This window comes from Taudactylus pleione, unplaced genomic scaffold (assembly GCF_031769625.1).
Source record: "Taudactylus pleione unplaced genomic scaffold, aTauple2 ptg001109l, whole genome shotgun sequence".
NCBI lineage: Eukaryota > Metazoa > Chordata > Amphibia > Anura > Myobatrachidae > Taudactylus > Taudactylus pleione.
The window spans coordinates 388,423-409,984 of record NW_028285510.1 but is presented as its reverse complement, the minus strand read 5'-3'; the positions used below and the strand labels follow the sequence as shown (position 1 = coordinate 409,984).

General features: G+C 47.2%; 1 protein-coding gene across 3 annotated transcripts in view; it reads right to left on the bottom strand.

Moving 5' to 3' along the window:
• PLEKHM3 (pleckstrin homology domain containing M3) overlaps window positions 1-21,562 on the bottom strand; it is a 231,817-nt gene that overhangs the window by 119,402 nt on the left and 90,853 nt on the right. For all 3 annotated transcript variants that reach the window (XM_088461836.1, XM_088461838.1, XM_088461837.1), the window contains exon 4: window positions 20,617-20,762. In XM_088461836.1, coding sequence (XP_088317962.1) covers window positions 20,617-20,762 — 146 coding nt within the window. The remainder of the gene's footprint in view (window positions 1-20,616; window positions 20,763-21,562) is intronic.

Sequence of the window (21,562 nt, the reverse complement as noted above, 5' to 3'; positions counted from 1 at the left end):
AGCACACAGGTATACAGGTGTCACATATACAGACTCAGCGCAGTCTCCTATATACAGACTCAGGAGCACACATATATACAGGTGTCACATATCACATTACACAGCGCAGTCTCCCATATACAGACTCAGGAGCACACAGATATACAGGTGTCATATATCACATTACTCAGCACAGTCTCCCATATACAGATTCAGGAGCATACAGGTGTCACATATACAGACTCAGCGCAGTCTCCTATATACAGACTCAGGAGCACACAGATATACAGGTGTCACATATCACATTACTCAGCACAGTCTCCTATATACAGACACAGGAGCACACAGATATACAGGTGTCACCTATCACATTACTCAGCGCAGTCTCCATATACAGACTCAGGAGCACACAGATATACAGGTGTCACATATCAGATTACTCAGCACAGTCTCCCATATACAGACTCAGGAGCACACAGGTATACAGGTGTCACATATCACATTACTCAGCACAGTCTGCCAAATACAGACTCAGGAGCACACAGATATACAGGTGTCACTTATCACATTACTCAGCGCAGTCTCCCATATAGAGACTCAGGAGTACACAGATATACAGGTGTCACATATCACATTACTCAGCACAGTCTCCCATATACAGATTCAGGAGCACACAGGTATACAGGTGTCACATATACAGACTCAGCGCAGTCTCCTATATACAGACTCAGGAGCACACATATATACAGGTGTAACATATCACATTACTCAGTGCAGTCTCCTATATACAGACTCAGGAGCACACAGATATACAGGTGTCACATATCACATTACTCAGCGCAGTCTCCCATATACAGACTCAGGAGCACACAGATATACAGGTGTCACATATCACATTACTCAGCGCAGTCTCCCATATACAGATTCAGGAGCACACAGGTATACAGGTGTCACATATACAGACTCAGCGCAGTCTCCTATATACAGACTCAGGAGCACACATATATACAGGTGTCACATATCACATTACACTGCACAGTCTCCCATATACAGACTCAGGAGCACACAGATATACAGGTGTCACATATCACATTACTCAGCACAGTCTCCCATATACAGATTCAGGAGCACACAGGTATACAGGTGTCACATATACAGACTCAGCGCAGTCTCCTATATACAGACTCAGGAGCACACAGATATACAGGTTTCACATATCACATTACTCAGCACAGTCTCCTATATACAGACACAGGAGCACACAGATATATAGGTGTCACCTATCACATTACTCAGCGCAGTCTCCATATACAGACTCAGGAGCACACAGATATACAGGTGTCACATATCACATTACTCAGCACAGTCTCCTATATACAGACTCAGGAGCACACAGATATACAGGTGTCACATATCACATTACTCAGCGCAGTCTCCTATATACAGACTCAGGAGCACACAGATATACAGGTGTCACATATCACATTACTCAGCGCAGTCTACTATATACAGACTCAGGAGCACACAGGTATACAGGTGTCACATATCACATTACTCAGCGCAGTCTCCTATATACAGACTCAGGAGCACACAGATATACAGGTGTCACATATCACATTACTCAGCGCAGTCTCCTATATAAAGACTCAGGAGCACACAGATATACAGGTGTCACATATCACATTACTCAGCGCAGTCTCCCATATACAGACTCAGGAGCACACAGATATACAGGTGTCACATATCACATTACTCAGCGCAGTCTCCTATATACAGACTCAGGAGCACACAGATATACAGGTGTCACATATCCCATTACTCAGCGCAGTCTCCTATATACAGACTCAGGAGCACACAGATATACAGGTGTCACATATCCCATTACTCAGCGCAGTCTCCCATATACAGACTAAGGAGCACACAGATATACAGATGTCACATATCACATTACTCAGCGCAGTCTCCCAAATACAGACTCAGGAGCACACAGATATACAGATGTCACATATCACATTACTCAGCGCAGTCTCCCATATACAGACTCAGGAGCACACAGATATACAGATGTCACATATCACATTACTCGGCGCAGTCTCCCATATACAGACTCAGGAGCACACAGATATACAGGTGTCACATATCACATTACTCGGCGCAGTCTCCCATATACAGACTCAGGAGCACACAGATATACAGGTGTCACACATCACATTACTCAGCACAGTCTCCCATATACAGACTCAGGAGCACACAGATATACAGGTGTCACATATCACATTACTCAGCGCAGTCTCCCACATACAGACTCAGGAGCACACAGATATACAGGTGTCACATATCACATTACTCAGCGCAGTCTCCTATATACAGACTCAGGAGCACACAGATATACAGGTGTCACATATCACATTACTCAGCACAGTCTCCCATATACAGACTCAGGAGCACACAGATATACAGGTGTCACATATCACATTACTCAACGCAGTCTCCCATATACAGACTCAGGAGCACACAGATATACAGGTGTCACATATCACATTACTCAGCGCAGTCTCCCATATACAGACTCAGGAGCACACAGATATACAGGTGTCACATATCACATTACTCAGCGCAGTCTCCCATATACAGACTCAGGAGCACACAGATATACAGGTGTCACATATCACATTACACAGCGCAGTCTCCCATATACAGACTCAGGAGCACACAGATATACAGGTGTCACTTATCACATTACTCAGCGCAGTCTCCCATATACAGACTCAGGAGTACACAGATATACAGGTGTCACATATCACATTACTCAGCACAGTCTCCCATATACAGATTCAGGAGCACACAGGTATACAGGTGTCACATATACAGACTCAGCGCAGTCTCCTATATACAGACTCAGGAGCACACATATATACAGGTGTCACATATCACATTACACAGCGCAGTCTCCCATATACAGACTCAGGAGCACACAGATATACAGGTGTCACATATCACATTACTCAGCACAGTCTCCCATATACAGATTCAGGAGCATACAGGTGTCACATATACAGACTCAGCGCAGTCTCCTATATACAGACTCAGGAGCACACAGATATACAGGTGTCACATATCACATTACTCAGCGCAGTCTCCCATATACAGACTCAGGAGCACACAGATATACAGGTGTCACATATCACATTACTCAGCGCAGTCTCCTATATACAGACTCAGGAGCACACAGATATACAGGTGTCACTTATCACATTACTCAGCACAGTCTCCCATATACAGACTCAGGAGTACACAGATATACAGGTGTCACATATCACATTACTCAGAGCAGTCTCCTATATACAGACTCAGGAGCACACAGATATACAGGTGTCACATATCACATTACTCAGCACAGTCTCCCATATACAGACTCAGGAGCACACAGATATACAGGTGTCACATATCACATTACTCAGAGCAGTCTCCTATATACAGACTCAGGAGCACACAGATATACAGGTGTCACATATCACATTACTCAGCACAGTCTCCCATATACAGACTCAGGAGCACACAGATATACAGGTGTCACATATCACATTACTCAACGCAGTCTCCCATATACAGACTCAGGAGCACACAGATATACAGGTGTCACATATCACGTTACTCAGCGCAGTCTCCCATATACAGACTCAGGAGCACACAGATATACAGGTGTCACATATCACATTACTCAGCGCAGTCTCCCATATACAGACTCAGGAGCACACAGATATACAGGTGTCACATATCACATTACACAGCGCAGTCTCCCATATACAGACTCAGGAGCACACAGATATACAGGTGTCACTTATCACATTACTCAGCGCAGTCTCCCATATACAGACTCAGGAGTACACAGATATACATATGTCACATATCACATTACTCAGCACAGTCTCCCATATACAGATTCAGGAGCACACAGGTATACAGGTGTCACATATACAGACTCAGCGCAGTCTCCTATATACAGACTCAGGAGCACACATATATACAGGTGTCACATATCACATTACACAGCGCAGTCTCCCATATACAGACTCAGGAGCACACAGATATACAGGTGTCACATATCACATTACTCAGCACAGTCTCCCATATACAGATTCAGGAGCATACAGGTGTCACATATACAGACTCAGCGCAGTCTCCATATACAGACTCAGGAGCACACAGATATACAGGTGTCACCTATCACATTACTCAGCGCAGTCTCCATATACAGACTCAGGAGCACACAGATATACAGGTGTCACATATCAGATTACTCAGCACAGTCTCCCATATACAGACTCAGGAGCACACAGATATACAGGTGTCACATATCACATTACTCAGCGCAGTCTCCTATATACAGACTCAGGAGCACACAGATATACAGGTGTCACATATCACATTACTCAGCGCAGTCTCCTATATACAGACTCAGGAGCACACAGGTATACAGGTGTCACATATCACATTACTCAGCACAGTCTCCCATATACAGACTCAGGAGCACACAGATATACAGGTGTCACATATCACATTACTCAGCACAGTCTCCCATATACAGACTCAGGAGCACACAGGTATACAGGTGTCACATATCACATTACTCAGCGCAGTCTCCCATATACAGACTCAGGAGCACACAGATATACAGGTGTCACATATCACATTACTCAGCGCAGCCTCCTATATACAGACTCAGGAGCACACAGGTATACAGGTGTCACATATCACATTACTCAGCGCAGTCTCCCATATACAGACTCAGGAGCACACAGATATACAGGTGTCACATATCACATTACTCAGAGCAGTCTCCTATATACAGACTCAGGAGCACACAGATATACAGGTGTCACATATCACATTACTCAGCGCAGTCTCCTATATACAGACTCAGGAGCACACAGGTATACAGGTGTCACATGACAGTGCTTGGGCTGATGGCACAGTCTAAATTAGACGGTAACACATGCTATAATATCACTGCTGACATCAGCTACTGAGTGTGCACCCTCCCACAAATGTTCTGATTGGTCAGCTACGTGTGCGGCGAGACTCAACGATGATACTGCTTAAATAGATCTACAGGATCACAACTCGCGTGACCACAGTTTTGTATGTACTTATGTGTTATCATACACCTAAGCGTCTGTAAGCCATGCGATGCCTAATGCGACTTAGACGCCTTGAGACAAGTAATATGCTGTATTTTTCTTTGCTTGCGTCTTGGTCGCATCGCAGGCTCAGCGAAAAGCCGCTCAACAATGTACTAGAGACGCTAGGCTGCAACTTTAACCAGGAATTGCTTTTACAGATGTACAAAGTTGCAGGTGAAGCGCAACGGAACCCGGCGTGAGAAAAAGCTGCGGGCGCTCGCATTGGAGACCTTATTACACAGATTCAGACTTCGCGGCTGATTCAGGAGCTGCAGTGCGCTAGTGGAGATCTGAGTCTGCAACATTATTCTCTGCGCCCCAAATGGTGCAGCACGATTGGCCCGCCGCTGGTGTTTGCGGGCAGCGTGACAGAAAATGGGGCGTGCCGAAGCCAAAGGCTGTGTCCTTGGACACAGCGTCACTGACCCCGAAAACGAGCTTTCACTGGGCATCCTGTGTAACCTGAGGGAGGGATGCTCAGGTGTCCGATGGTCACACAGTTGATGGGATGGCTATGTCTCCGGACGCAGCACCAGATCAGGGAACTCATCAGTTGGCGTCTTTTTACTTCCGGCTCTTGCATAAATTGGCACAGCGAATCAGCCCCTCAGTGCACACAGATGTACAAATGTCGCACATCACATTGATCAGTGTAATCCAGCAATGTCATTTTGTCACTTCCAGTTGTTTTATTTATGCCAATAAGACGCACATTTTAAGCAAAAAAGACGGCTTAGTCCGCCGAGTCGCCCGGGACCTGGGTCACAGAGAAGGCGCAACTGAAGCAATAGTCACATCTGTGACTTAGGGCTCTATTTACTACAATCCGCATATTGAATGCAGATTGTAGTGTGATATTAACGACTGAATTCGCATTGTGACAATATCACAGGGATTTACTACAAATCCCTTGCAGGGACAGAGCTTGCGAGAAAGCTCTGTCCATGCGAATCACCTCCACACACTAGTCACGGTATTTTCGGAAAAAATACCATGACAAAGTGCCCGGGCATTCGCCGACCGGCCGCCGCTGCAACCCCCCCCCTCGGCGCTAAGCCCCTCCCCCGGTGCTAAGCCCCGCCCCCACAATCGCGAACCCCTCTCTTAATTACACTTACCTGCATGATCCGGGCCTCCGGTGATGTCCTCCATGTCTCCAGTCAGGTGATATCCCATACTGCACTGGGACCCGATCACCTGATTACCGGGCCGCAGTGCAGCATGGGAGGCCAGCTAATCGGAGGGGAGTCATCACCGGAGGCCTGATCACCGGTCCGTGGAGTCAGGTAAGTAAAAATTTTTTTTTTTTTTGCAGTGTATCTGCGTGTGGTGTGTGTGTAGCAGTGATCAGCGTGTGGTGGGTGTAGCAGTTATCAGCGTGTGGTCTGTGTAGCAGTGATCAGCGTGTGGTCTGTGTAGCAGTGATCAGCGTGTGGTGTGTGTAGCAGTGATCAGCGTGTGGTGTGTGTAGCAGTGATCAGCGTGTGGTGGGTGTAGCAGTTATCAGCGTGTGGTGTGTGTAGCAGTGATCAGCGTGTGGTCTGTGTAGCAGTGATCAGCGTGTGGTGGGTGTAGCAGTTATCAGCGTGTGGTGTGTGTAGCAGTGATCAGCGTGTGGTGTGTGTAGCAGTGATCAGCGTGTGGTGTGTGTGTAGCAGTGATCAGCGTGTGGTGTGTGTAGCAGTGATCAGCGTGTGATGTGTGTAGCAGTGATCAGCGTGTGGTGTGTGTGTAGCAGTGATCAGCGTGTGGTGTGTGTAGCAGTGATCAGCGTGTGATGTGTGTAGCAGTGATCAGCGTGTGGTGGGTGTAGCAGTGATCAGCGTGTGGTCTGTGTAGCAGTGATCAGCGTGTGGTGTGTGTAGCAGTGATCAGCGTGTGGTGGGTGTAGCAGTGATCAGCGTCTGGTGTGTGTAGCAGTGATCAGCGTGTGGTCTGTGTAGCAGTGATCAGCGTGTGGTGTGTGTAGCAGTGATCAGCGTGTGGTGTGTGTAGCAGTGATCAGCGTGTGGTGTGTGTAGCAGTGATCAGCGTGTGGTGTGTGTAGCAGTGATCAGCGTGTGGTGTGTGTAGCAGTGATCAGCGTGTGGTGTGTGTAGCAGTGATCAGCGTGTGGTGGGTGTAGCAGTGATCAGCGTGTGGTGTGTGTAGCAGTGATCAGCGTGTGGTGTGTGTAGCAGTGATCAGCGTGTGGTGTGTGTAGCAGTGATCAGCGTGTGGTCTGTGTAGCAGTGATCAGCGTGTGGTGTGTGTAGCAGTGATCAGCGTGTGGTGTGTGTAGCAGTGATCAGCGTGTGGTGTGTGTAGCAGTGATCAGCGTGTGGTGTGTGTAGCAGTGATCAGCGTGTGGTGTGTGTAGCAGTGATCAGCGTGTGGTGTGTGTAGCAGTGATCAGCGTGTGGTGTGTGTAGCAGTGATCAGCGTGTGGTGTGTGTAGCAGAGATCAGCGTGTGGTGTGTGTAGCAGTGATCAGCGTGTGGTGTGTGTAGCAGTGATCAGCGTGTGGTGTGTGTAGCAGTGATCAGCGTGTGGTCTGTGTAGCAGTGATCAGCGTGTGGTGGGTGTAGCAGTGATCAGCGTGCGGTGTGTGTAGCAGAGATCAGCGTGTGGTGGGTGTAGCAGTGATCAGCGTGCGGTGTGTGTAGCAGTGATCAGCGTGCGGTGTGTGTAGCAGTGATCAGCGTGCGGTGTGTGTAGCAGTGATCAGCGTGTGGTGTGTGTAGCAGTGATCAGCGTGTGGTGGGTGTAGCAGTGATCAGCGTGTGGTGTGTGTAGCAGTGATCAGCGTGTGGTGTGTGTAGCAGTGATCAGCGTGTGGTGTGTGTGTAGCAGTGATCAGCGTGTGGTGGGTGTAGCAGTGATCAGCGTGTGGTGTGTGTAGCAGTGATCAGCGTGTGGTGTGTGTAGCAGTGTATCAGCGTGTGGTGTGTGTAGCAGTGATCAGCGTGTGGTGTGTGTAGCAGTGATCAGCGTGTGGTGTGTGTAGTAGTGATCAGCGTGTGGTGTGTGTAGCAGTGATCAGCGTGTGGTGTGTGTAGCAGTGATCAGCGTGTGGTGTGTGTAGCAGTGATCAGCGTGTGGTGTGTGTAGCAGTGATCAGCGTGTGGTGGGTGTGTAGCAGTGATCAGCGTGTGGTGGGTGTAGCAGTGATCAGCGTGTGGTGTGTGTAGCAGTGATCAGCGTGTGGTCTGTGTAGCAGTGATCAGCGTGTTGTGTGTGTAGCAGTGATCAGCGTGTGGTGTGTGTAGCAGTGATCAGCGTGTGGTCTGTGTAGCAGTGATCAGCGTGTGGTGTGTGTAGCAGTGATCAGCGTGTGGTCTGTGTAGCAGTGATCAGCGTGTGGTGTGTGTAGAAGTGATCAGCGTGTGGTGTGTGTAGCAGTGATCAGCGTGTGGTCTGTGTAGAAGTGATCAGCGTGTGGTGTGTGTGTAGAAGTGATCAGCGTGTGGTGTGTGTAGCAGTGATCAGCGTGTGGTGTGTGTAGCAGTGATCAGCGTGTGGTCTGTGTAGCAGTGATCAGCGTGTGGTGTGTGTAGCAGTGATCAGCGTGTGGTGTGTGTAGCAGTGATCAGCGTGTGGTGTGTGTAGCAGTGATCAGCGTGTGGTCTGTGTAGCAGTGATCAGCGTGTGGTGTGTGTAGCAGTGATCAGCGTGTGGTGGGTGTAGCAGTGATCAGCGTGTGGTGTGTGTAGCAGTGATCAGCGTGTGGTGTGTGTAGCAGTGATCAGCGTGTGGTGTGTAGCAGTGATCAGCGTGTGGTGTGTGTAGCAGTGATCAGCGTGTGGTGTGTGTAGCAGTGATCAGCGTGTGGTGTGTGTAGCAGTGATCAGCGTGTGGTGTGTGTAGCAGTGATCAGCGTGTGGTGTGTGTAGCAGTGATCAGCGTGTGGTGTGTGTAGCAGTGATCAGCGTGTGGTGTGTGTAGCAGTGATCAGCGTGTGGTGTGTGTAGCAGTGATCAGCGTGTGGTGTGTGTAGCAGTGATCACCGTGTGGTGTGTGTAGCAGAGATCAGCGTTGGGTCTGTTTAGACCACACAGCTGATCACCGGGGCCGGCTCCGGGGATCTGCTCTGCCCGTTAGAGCACAGTAGGAGTCCGATAACCGGGGGAGACCCTGGATAACGCCACCTCCAGGTGACGTTATTATTACCACAGGGCTTTCTCCAATATTTTTTCACATTTTATTTTTAGTAACTTTGGTCGGATCACAATTCCCATTACAGTTATGGGAAATGTGATCTGATTACTAAAAATAAGTGATAATTAGGGGTTGGAGTAGAATTTTACGAATTCTACTCCAATTGCCCTGTAATAACTATAGGTGATACTAAAATAATGTGAAAAGGGTGTGAAAACACAAAACAGCCTTTATCACTTTATTTTAGTCAAAATAAAGTTAATAAATGAGCCCTTAATCTGTCGGGGGGCGAATGGAGAAAGGAATAGTAACCATCGTAGACACCTAAGACTGCCTTTACAATGAAATAACACTTCACATGTCGTCTAGTTAAAATAAAATAAAAAAATGATTTACCGAGGCAGTACATGTACATCAGCGTTCTATTACCGGTGGGAGAAACGCTGCAGATAGCCCATGGCAGACTTTAACCCCTTAATGTATGGGATGAAGCCCTACGGACTGGTGAATATACCCAGAAAATAATACATGGTTTTACCAAATGAGATTTTAGTTGCTATAAACAAGAATGGTCAAGTATTGAAGCACAGAAATGATACATAGCACTCAGGCCAAACTGCGCTATGGGCGGATTAATTACCAGAAAGCACTGAACTAATTTTGCTGCTATTATTTATCCTCTGAAATAGAGCAGGAGGAAGATGAAATAGCTGGCGCTAATGTATTCTATTCTTAAGCAGGGGGGAAATTTTGTCTATGACACTTGAGAGCAGAATGATGGAAAATGATATATTGAGCAATGCCATTAGGCTTCCAGGTCCTTAAGTCCATGTTTACACCGAGACAGAGCTAAATTGAGCTATTTCAGGAAGGCAAATTGTAGCAGAAAGGATAATATATATATATATATTTTTTTTTTAGTTTTTAAATGTCATCTTCTTTGGACGTATTGTACGGGCGAGTTCAGCTTGATCACAAATAACCCCTAATTAGGGCTGGAAAGTGCATTAAAAACTTCACAAAAATCAATGCATTTTATTTCCAGAAAGATAAAATAAAGGCAGCCATATGGTTACACAAACTTTTCCTATTAAGTGGTCTCAGGAGGAGTTTTTACAGGGATTTATGAATAAGATACAACAGAATTGGGAAAAAAAAAAAAATTAAAAAGCGAGCAAACAGCATCCAAGGGGGAAATTTATTAAAAGGGTGATTTTTCTAGTGGGTTTACAAACAATGTATAATTGTATATCAACGGCGATATTTCCCTAACCAAATTACCAGATTTGTTATTCAATGGTTTAGATGCTAAACCTCAAGTCACCATTTAGTACTCACCTACATAGCGTGCAGTATAAGTCAGACCGCATGCAGTTTTTGGAAAACCTCTGACATTCTAGGAGGACCTCAAACACGGAGGGAGGCCCTGGTGAAATGCAACTTTTTTGTTAACTTTTTCTGTTTTTTATTTCCCACCAGGAAGACAGCGAAGGTGTGATGCTGAGTGCTAATATTATATATATATTTATTTTTTTATTAGGGATGAGCGGGCTCGGATTTCTGAGATCCGAACCCCCCCCGCGCCGATCCGAGCCGGATCCGAATCAGGTTCAAGTTTTCCCGCCTGGCTCGGATCTGAAATCGAGGCAAAACGTCATCATCCCTCTGTCGGATTGTCGCAGGTTTTGGATTCTATAAAAGATCCATTTTTCACTTCGGCTGTGGACAGTGAAGAGGGAGGGTGGGGGTTTGCTGTGCTGGGGCTGCTGTTGTCCATAACTCCAAAGTCCATAGGGGCTGGCTGGGCTGTGTTGTGCAGTGTCCCATAAAGGCTGTAGTCCTAAAGGGGTGTAGTGTTGTCCAGGGGATGCTCTGTCCATCAGGGGTGCTCCCCCCAAGTGCAAAAAAAACAAATTCTTTTTTTTCTGTTTGTGTGTGCTGTAGCCGCACGTGCATCAACAAAGTAGAAGCGTCGATATGCGCCTGTGTCATAAGTCAAGGGCCGGCTGGCTCGTCTGTTGAAGGGTGGTGTAACCCCCAAAGTTCCAGAATAAAATTAAAAATAAATATTTTTCTGTGTTTGCGTGCGCCTTAGCCGCACGTATATCAATATCACATGAATGGAGGACAAAAATTTGTCCGATAAAAATAAAATAGGGAAAGATCAAGAACCACTTCCTGCTAGTGCTGAAGCTGCTGCCACTAGTCATGACATAGACGATGAAATGCCATCAACGTCGTCTGCCAAGGCCGATGCCCAATGTCACAGTAGAGGGCATATAACATCCCAAATGGCAAAGTTCAGGAAAATTACCTTAAAAAAAACATTTAAATCATCTGAGGAGAAACGTAAACTTGCCAATATGCCATTTACAACACGGAGTGGCAAGGAACGGCTACGGTCCTCCCCATGTTCATGACTAGTGGTTCAGCTTCACATGACGATGGAAGCCCTCCTCCCGCTAGAAAAATTAAACAAATTAAGCTGGCAAAAGCACAGCAAACAACTGTGCGTTCTAATTCTAAGATATCACAAATCCCCATGGACAGTCCAAGTGTGGCGACGGTTGCGATGCCTGTCCTTCCCAACACTGGACGTGAAGAGGCGGCTCCTTCCACCATTTGCATGCCCTCTGTAAGTGCTGGAAGGAGCACCCACAGTCCACTTGCTGATATTCAAATTGAAGAGGTCACTGTTGAAGTACAACAGGATGAGGATATTGGTGTAACTGGCGCTGAGGACAAAGTTGACGAGGAGGATTCTGATGGTGATGTGGTTAGTTTAAATCAGGCACCGGGGGAGACAGTTGTTGTCCGTGGGATGTTAAATACCATCACGGTCATGCCTGGGCAGAAGACCAAACATTCCACCTCTTTGGTCTAGAAATATTTCTATCCAAATCCGAACAACAACTGTCTTGCTATATGTACCGTATGTAAAAGGTGGAATAAGTAGGGGTAGGGACGTTAACCACCTAGGAACATCCTCGCTTATATGTCACCTGCAGCGCGTTCATAAAAAGTTACTGTCAAGTTCAGAAACTGTGGCTAAGACCGTAAGCAGTCCAGGAACACTAAAATCCTTTTGTCCTGTTGTATCCAAGCGCCTGCAAACCACACCGTCAACTCCTTCCTCGTCAATTTCCTCCTTAGTCAGGATCAGAAGTAGTCCTGCAGGCCATGTCACTGGCATGACTGACTCTCCTGTCCGGGAATCCTCCGGAGGATCCTGCATTGCTACGTTGCCGCTGTTGCTGCTGGGAGTCGTTCATCATCCCAGAGAGGAAGTAGGAACACCACTACTTCTTTTACTAAGCAATTGACCACCCAACAGTCCTTAGCGAGGAGGATGAAGTACAACAGCAGTCATCCTGAAGCAAAACGTATAACTGGCCTTGACTGCTATGTTAGTGTTAGACGTGTGTCCGGTATCCACCATTGGTGGAGAGGGATTTAGTCAATTGATGGAGGTAGTGCGTCCCCGGTACCAAATCCCGTCTAGATTCCACTTCACTAGGCAGGCGATACCGAGAATGTACAGAGACGTCAGAAAAAGTGTCCTCCGTGTCCTAAAAAATGAGGTTGTACCCAATGTTCACTTAACCATGGACATGTGGACAAGTGGAACAGGGCAGACTAAGGACTATATGACTGTGACAGCCCACTGGGTAGATGTATCACCTTACGCAGCAACAACAGCAGCGTCACCAGTAGCAGTATCTCAGGAACTCCAGCTCATTCCAAAGCAGGCTATGCTGTGTATCACCGGTTTCATTAAGAGGCACACCGCCGACAACCTCTTAGAGAAACTGAGGGAAATCATCGCCCAGTGGCTTACCCCACTTAGACTCTCCTGGGGATTTGTGATATCTGACAACGCCACCAATATTGTGCAGGCATTACATCTAGGCAAATTCCAGCATGTCCCATGTTTTGCTCATACAATAAATTTGGTGGTGCAGAATTTTCTGAAAAACGACAGGGGCGTGCAGGAGACGCTTTGGGTGGCCCAAAAACTTTCTGGCCACTTTCGCCATTCAGCGACTGCGTACCGAAGACTGGAGCACCAGCGAACACTCATGAACCTACCCCCCCCCATCACCTGAAGCAAGAGGTTGTGATGCGGTGGAACTCAACCCTCTATATGCTTCAGAGGAAGGAGCAGCAGCAAAAGGACATTCAAGCCTATACATCCACCTATGACATAGGCAAAGGAAGGGGTATGCACCTGACTAAAGCGCAGTGGAGAATGATTTCTGTGTTGTGCAAGGTTCTCCAGCCCTTCGAACTTGCCACACGTGAAGTCAGTTCAGACACTGCCAGCTTGAAGCAGGTCATTCCCCTCATCAGGCTTTTGCAGAAGCAGCTGGAGAAAGTGAAGGAGGAGCTAAGATGGAGCGATTCCGCTTGGTATGTGGGACTTGTGGATGAAGCCCTTCATTCGCTTTGCCAGGATTCGAGGGTGGTCAATCTGTTGAAATCAGACCACTACATTTTGGCCACCGTGCTCAATCCCAGGTTTAAAGCCTACGTGATGTCTCGCTTTCCGGCGGACACAAGCCTGCAGAGGTTGAAAGACCTGCTGGTGAAAACACTGTCAGCTGAAGCGGAAAGTGACACATCAACAGCTCCTTCTTCATTTTCTCCCGCAACTGGGGCTGCCAGGAAACAACTTAGGTATCCTAAGCAACCCCCTGGAGGTGATGCAGGGCAGACAGGGCCAAGTTTGGACATCTGGTCCGGACTGAAAAACCTGCCAACAATTTCTGACATGTCTACTATTACTGCATATGATACGGTCACCATTGACAGAATGGTGGAGAATTACATAGGTGACAACATCCAAGTAGGCATGTCAGACAGTCCATACCTGTACTGGCAGGAAAAAGAGGCAATTTTGAGGCCCCTGTACAAACTGGCTCTATTTTAGCTGAGTTGTCCCCCCTCCAGTGTGTACTCCAAAAGAGTGTTTAGTGCAGCCGGGAACCTTGTCAGCGAAAGGCGCAGGAGGTTGCCTCCACAAAATGTGGAGAAGATGATGTTCATCAAAATGAATGATCAATTCTTCCAGGGAGACCAGCCTCCAGAAAGTACAGAGGGACCTGTGGTGGTGGATTCCAGCGGGGACGAATTAATACTCTGTGAGGATGAGGATGTACACAACACTGAAGAGGGTGAGGAATCGGTAGATGAGGAGGATGAGGACGACATCTTGCCTCCGTAGAGTCAGTTTGTGCAGGGACAGATTAATTGCCAGCTTGTTTTGTGGGGGCCCAAACGAACCAATCATTTCAGCCACAGTCGAGTGGCAGACCTTGGCGCTGAAACGATTGGTTAGTTAAAGTGTGCATGTCCTGTTTATACAACATAAGGGTGGGTGGAAGGGCCCAAGGACAATTCCATCTTGCACCTCTTTTTTTTCTTTGCATTATGTACTGTTTGGGACCTAGTTTTTCAAACTGCCATCCTGTCTGCCGCTGCAGTGTCACTCCTAGATGGGCCACGTGTTTGTGCTGCCCACTCGTGTCGCTTAGCATAGTCATCCAGCTACCTCGGTGCAACCCTTTGCCCTAAAAACAACATTGTGAGGTGTGAGGTGTTCAGAATAGACTGGAAATGAGTGGAAATTAATGTTATTGAGGTTAATAATAGCATAGGAACAAAAAAACTAATTTTGTGATTTTAGCTGTTTTTATGCTTTTTTCAAAAAAAAATACACATCCAAAACCCAAAACACGGAAGGGTGGTTTTGGCAAAACCAATCCAGATCCAAAACACGAATAAAGATGCAAAACACGAAAAGTGGCCGGTGCACACCCCTAATATATATAAATATATATATATATATATATATTTATATTATATATATATCCTAACCCTCCCCCTCTCCTTACCCCTAAACCCTCCCTTTCCCTGTGCCTAAACCTGACCTCCCCCCTAGTGCCTAAACCTAACTTCCTTCCTTAGTGCTAACCCTAACCCTATTCTAAGCGCCAGCATTCTGTACGTCGGTATATTGACTGTATGCCCATAAATACAGTATATATATATGTGTATATATATATATATATATATATATATATATATATAAAACTACTATATTTAGTAGAAGGTCTGTTCCATCTCCTCAGTGTACATACAGTGGAAGCCTTGGTGTGCGACCCAATGGGACGGGACACACTTTGGAGAGGAGGATCGGCCACCGAGGTAAGTATGGCAGCTCGGAAGGGGGGGGTGTTAGACAAAGCAACGGGGGCGTGGGGTGTAACAGAAAAGAGCGAGGGAAGGGGCGGGGGTTGGCGCAAGACAGAGTAGGTGGTAACAACAGAGAGGAGGGCAGGGATGGGCAGAGAGGAGAGCGGGGCAGATATGGCTTTGTGGCTGTGAGTATAAAATCTTTATGAGAATAACGTCTTGATCCTGAATAAAAGACGTAGTTTTCTGCCTTTTGACTAAACAGTGACTATAAGAATAGTACTTTGTTGCTGTTTATTCCAGTAGACTAATAAAATATCTCCGCGGCAGGATGCTGACCAGGAATGGCAAGAGTAGACTCAACCTCTCGCCAAGCCTACATCCAAACTCATGTGCATGAGTGCCCAGGTTAGCCGGCTAATGCATGCTCAGTGACTTAGGCTTTCAGTTCTACATATAAATATAATAAAACATGAAAGATACGTTTCCCGCACCTGTGTCGGTGGGTGTTGGGTAATTGCCATAAAAGATGGAAAAATTACAATTTGTCCGTAGTACACTACAGGCACAAGCATGATCTGGTGCCCTAAATTGCTGCCCTGGCATGCTGGCACTTGGACAGCAACTACCAGCATGCCCTGACATCCAGTCGAGCAAAAAACTTAAAACACCTATTTAATAAAAACAAAAACACCACAACCCGAAACCTCTCTTCAGTCCTTGTTTGATACATTCCTATCTCCATAGGGGTCCTGAAGAATGTTCCTCTATTAATCTATAAAGTGTCCCTAAATTTACCCCACACCTACCGCATCATGGGTGCAGAAAGAGCCCTAGTGCTATCAGCACTAGGGCTGGGTAACCCTAAAGGAGAGGGGCAGAGTGTTTTTTGTGGGCTCGATCCCCAAGGAATCCAGCCCTGGTGCCCATTGGCCTAGGGCAGCTTAGAATCACGGTGGGTGGCTCCAACACTGCGGCTCTTCCCTCTACGGTTCCAGCCTCGGCTGCTAACGCATAATGCTGGTGACACTAAAAGAAGACGGAACCCAACATTGTTTTTTTTCCCCTATTTTGTAACCATCTGTACAAATTGAACAGCGACAGCAAAACCAAGCAACCGCTGCCTTGAAAATACCGTATAGCACAGCTAATATCTCTTCACCTGTTTATAAATTCAGTGCCTACTTTTTAATTCACAATGGGAGTCAAGACATAGGCTACATTCAAGACTGAGCCATAACCCCATTATCGCTCGCTAAATAGGATAAGATCTCCTACCTGTATTCAGCGGTTGGTCTCCATTGCTGGCAACGGGGACCAAGCAGAAGCCTCTTCGGCTTCAACAAAGCCATGCAGGCTTTTCCAAGTCCCTGCCGGTTTGAAACACAATGCTTATGCGCAGGCGACCATTATCCATCAACCCATCGCTGACAGCGCTGGGAATAATGCTTCATTGTCTCTCTATCGATCACCACTATCAACCTCCTGAGCTGGCGGCAGAGATCAGAAGGCAGGGACGGAACTATGGGCCCGATTCAGACCCGCTCGCGAGCGCTGAGCGCTCCCAAGCGGGTCGATGTTGCCCAAGTGCACATGCGCACGACGGAGGCGGCTCCGTCGTGCGCATGCGCGAGACCCGAATAACGATGGCCAAGCCGTCGTTAAGGGTCTCGCACCAAAGGGGGCGTGCTGTTGATGGTGATTGACAGCACGCCCCCTTTGGCGGGCGTGCCGGGGGCCTGGCTGCCCAGACGGAGGCACAACCGCAAGGGTCTCGTCGCAAGCCTGATGGTCGCGATGGTCTTGACCATCACGACCATCATTTTGGCCGCTCGCTATAGCTGTGGGTGGTCATCCACAGCTATGCGAGCGGCCAGGAGGCCGCTCCAAAATGAAGGATTGACGGCCGTGATTCAGAGCGAGCGCTCTGGTCAGAGCGTCCGGCTCTATGTACCATCCCTGTCCTTGTTTAAGTATACACTAGCTAACATGCCCATGCAAAGTTATGGCAGGACATGACTATCGCTGCTGATACTCGCCGATCACCATCACTGGCCGTAGCCCTTTGAAAAGCAGCAAAAACAGTTGTTTCCCATGGAGTGAGGACTTTTTGGCATTTAACAAATGGCAAAATGTTACATTCAAGGACTAACATAATAGACAGTGGGTGCCAAAGCCGCTAGCTCAGTCCATCATCAGGCTAGACAGGCAATGCAGGAAAAGATGGTACAGGTACTAGAAGTAATTGCTCTTCATTTCAGTCCATTTTAAAGGTAATGTGGGTATTGCAATGTTTTCACATCCCTTAATCAGGCTTCATTAGGCTACTATAAAGGACCCATGAAACAGAAGCCAATTTGTTGTGCGGATCAGATGCAGCCGGATTCTCTTGTGCTTGCAGGAGAATATGAGGCTCGTTCATTGTCACAGACAGACAGCGACTTCCCTCTCTGACTGCCAGGTACATTATGCATCAGAAAGCATGTACAGGCCGTTCCGCTTATTATCAATAGCCTAGACCACTCAGACAGGGTTTCATCAGTCACAGGGACTCTGATCAGGGGCGTTTACCACATGCTGCCTACAAGGAGAGGGTTCTTCATACGTTCCGACATTAAAACCATGACAGAATGGACACTTCCAATCCGTACATACTGAAGGTCGAAGACAAAGGAGGTGCAGATATGAGACAGAAGGCGAGAGGGGCCCTGCTCGAGAGATCTTACACTCTAGAAGGAGGGGGCAAATTAGGCAGATTATGACGTAAGGGGCAAAAGTAGATGAAGGAGGTGGAGTTTGTGGAGACAGCAGTCTCAGAGGAAAGGTAGGGTAGGATAGACTATGGCAGAGAAGTGGGCAGAGAGACTTCTTGTTGAGTAATGGTTGGGGAACAGTCAAGTTGGGTAGAGGGATCCATAGATGGGGAGAAGTGATGCAGAGGTATTAGAGGTGGGAGGGAGAGGTGGTAATCAAAGAGGAGGAGATGCAGCCGAAACTTAATTGATGGTTATTGAAGAGTTAGATAACCCCCCCCACCCACCCCCATATGAATGAAAATTGCTATGAATATACAAAGTTAGTGGCTGGGGCGGTCCAAATATTGGGGGGGCGCTAAAGGACCCATTGCACCACACTGCTCCTATATGCCCAGTCCCTTACTTGGTAGCTCACATCTGAAGTGAAAGTTTCTGCAGAAGACTCAACCTCATTGCTTTATTTATAGAAGACTGCACAGAGAGGGGACTGACCAGTAAACATTCCAACATTTACTACTGAGAGCAGATTAGACCTGCCACAAGCTCCATCTGATGTCACACGAGTACATGCCTGTCTTCTCGGACAGAAGACCTGAGCCGAAGCAAAAGAGTCCTTCATATTGGAAGTAAACCGGCTAGTTCAACTCGAGTCAGGACCTGCCATGATCTCACGGGAGACACCTCATGTGGAGCATCTCCCTACAGGACAAGATGGCTACCCACATGTACTGATAGATCCACTAGTGCTTGCATTAGTTGCCTTGTGGGGACATGAGAGGCATAGGGTAAGCTGAAGGAGCAACTATAGGACAATACAGTGCTGCATAGGCCCGGTGTTATCGCCATAGCTGGGCTGACGGGGGAAGCGAAGCATGCTCAGGAACATAGCCACTATAGGGCAATACAGTGCTGCATAGACCAGGTGTTACCAGCCAAGCAAAGCATACTCAGGGACATAGCCACTATAGGGCAATACAGTGCTGCATAGACCAGGTGTTACCAGCCAAGCAAAGCATACTCAGGGACATAGCCACTATAGGGCAATACAGTGCTGCATAGACCAGGTGTTACCAGCCAAGCAAAGCATACTCAGGGACATAGCCACTATAGGGCAATACAGTGCTGCATAGACCAGGTGTTACCAGCCAAGCAAAGCATACTCAGGGACTTAGCCACTATAGGACAATACAGTGCTGCATAGACCAGGTGTTACCAGCCGTAGCTGGCAGACAGGAGAGGCAAAGCATACTCAGGGACTTACTATTGGGCAATATAGTGCTGCATAGACCAGGTGTTACCAGCCAAGCAAAGCATACACAGGGACTTAGCCACTATAGGGCAATACAGTGCTGCATAGACCAGGCGTTACCAGCCACAGCTGGGCAGATGGGAGAAGTGAAGCATACTCAGGGACTTACTATTGGGCAATACAGTGCTGCATAGACCAGGTGTTACCAGCCACAGCTGGGCAGATGGGAGAAACAAAGCATACTCAGGGACTTACTAAAGGGCAATACAGTGCTGCATAGACCAGGCGTTACCAGCCATAGCTGGGCTGATGGGAGAAGCGAAGCATACTCAGGGACTTACTAAAGGGCAATACAGTGCTGCATAGACCAGGTGTTACCAGCCATAGCTGGGCAGATGGGAGAAGCAAAGCATACTCAGGGACTTACTATTGGGCAATACAGTGCTGCATAGACCAGGCGTTACCAGCCATAGCTGGGCAGATGGGAGAAGTGAAGCATACTCAGGAACTTACTCACTATACTTGCAATACATAATATACTACATATGACTACATGCAAATTATCATCACATATTACAATTTAACACACTTTTGTGACCTAGATTTACTTTTCCACAGTTAAGGGCATGTTGAAAAGCTTACACTCTTATCGTAACACAATCTGAATATTATTTGATAGGCACAGCACTGCACATGGAATAGATTATTATATATATTTTAAATGCCAATTGCAATGCTGTACATGAGTCTTCCATTCAATGATATGATATGTGCAAGTATCAAGTGTCTGCCCAGCTACAGGAACAAGCAGTGTATCCTGGGGGCTCCTGGTAATGGCACTTTGTGGGATTCTTGGGTTGGCCTTCTCTTTTAAGTCCAATATCTTTCTTATCGTTATTAATCGTATACATAAGATAGTGCCCGATTATAGCGCTTTTTGGGCCTGTACATTAGAGCTTTAATGTCATCTGTGATAATTTTATGGTCAGTGACACCGGTGTCGTCTACGTTGAAGTCCGAGGAAAGGCTACAGAAATAGAAGTAATCTGCATTTATTAGTTATTCAGTTGTTATGGTAACTAGCGTGCCGCATTACTGTACATGGAGATCGCCATACCTTGTGTTTAGATGTGTCCCAGTTGTGAACGAGGCGAGCAGGGATAACGGCGTGGTCGTCCACGTGACAGGCGCTGCAATAGTACCACCCGCTGTAACTGCACACTTTGGCTTTCCCGCTGGAAAGACCTATTGGCCTCTGACAACCTGTAACAATGGGAAGACATAAAAGGGTTGGACATAAGTGTTTGCATTATGAATGGAGGGTCGGTGATTTCATCAGAGGCGGACGATCCCTCAGACATCAAAGTGCGTTAAACTAAATAGGCAACAACAATAGAAAGTCAACTAACCGTTACTTTATCAAAGAACAAAATACGTTCTAAAAAAGATTAGAAATAAAGATACAATTTATCACATGGTATACTGAATTTCCTATAAAACAGGCGATTATTGGGCAACCCCAGCAGCCAGCTTTAATACGTGCCAATGCAAGCAAATGGCTGATGTGCGCTACTTAATTTAATGCTGTGTAACAGAGTAGGGGAACCGGTATCATCTCATGGTACTGCGCAACAGCTGAGAGATCACACAAGGGCCCTCATTCAGAGGCGCTCGCAAAATACGAGCGGTTGCTCTTAATGAGGGCGGCCGCTTGGCTTAGGACTTGGGCAGGTGGCACTAGCTAAGTTGTGGGTTACCACCCACAGCTTTAGCGACCAACCAGGTTGATGGTCGCGATGGTCAAGACCATTGCAACCATCGGGACTTGCGACGAGACCCTAAGGTTGGGTGTCGGAAACCGTAAGCCCCAGGGAGCTTTCTGCTCTGATTGAGCAGTAAGCTCCCCACTGACATCACTACTGATGTCAGTGCGGCCGCCCACAAAACGGCAGGCGCCTCCGTTTGTGTAACCACCCCCCTGCCACGCCTACAAAACGGGGCAAGCTGTCGATCAACATCGACAGCCGCCCCTTTTGTAGTGAGCTCCGGAGCGAGAGAATTTC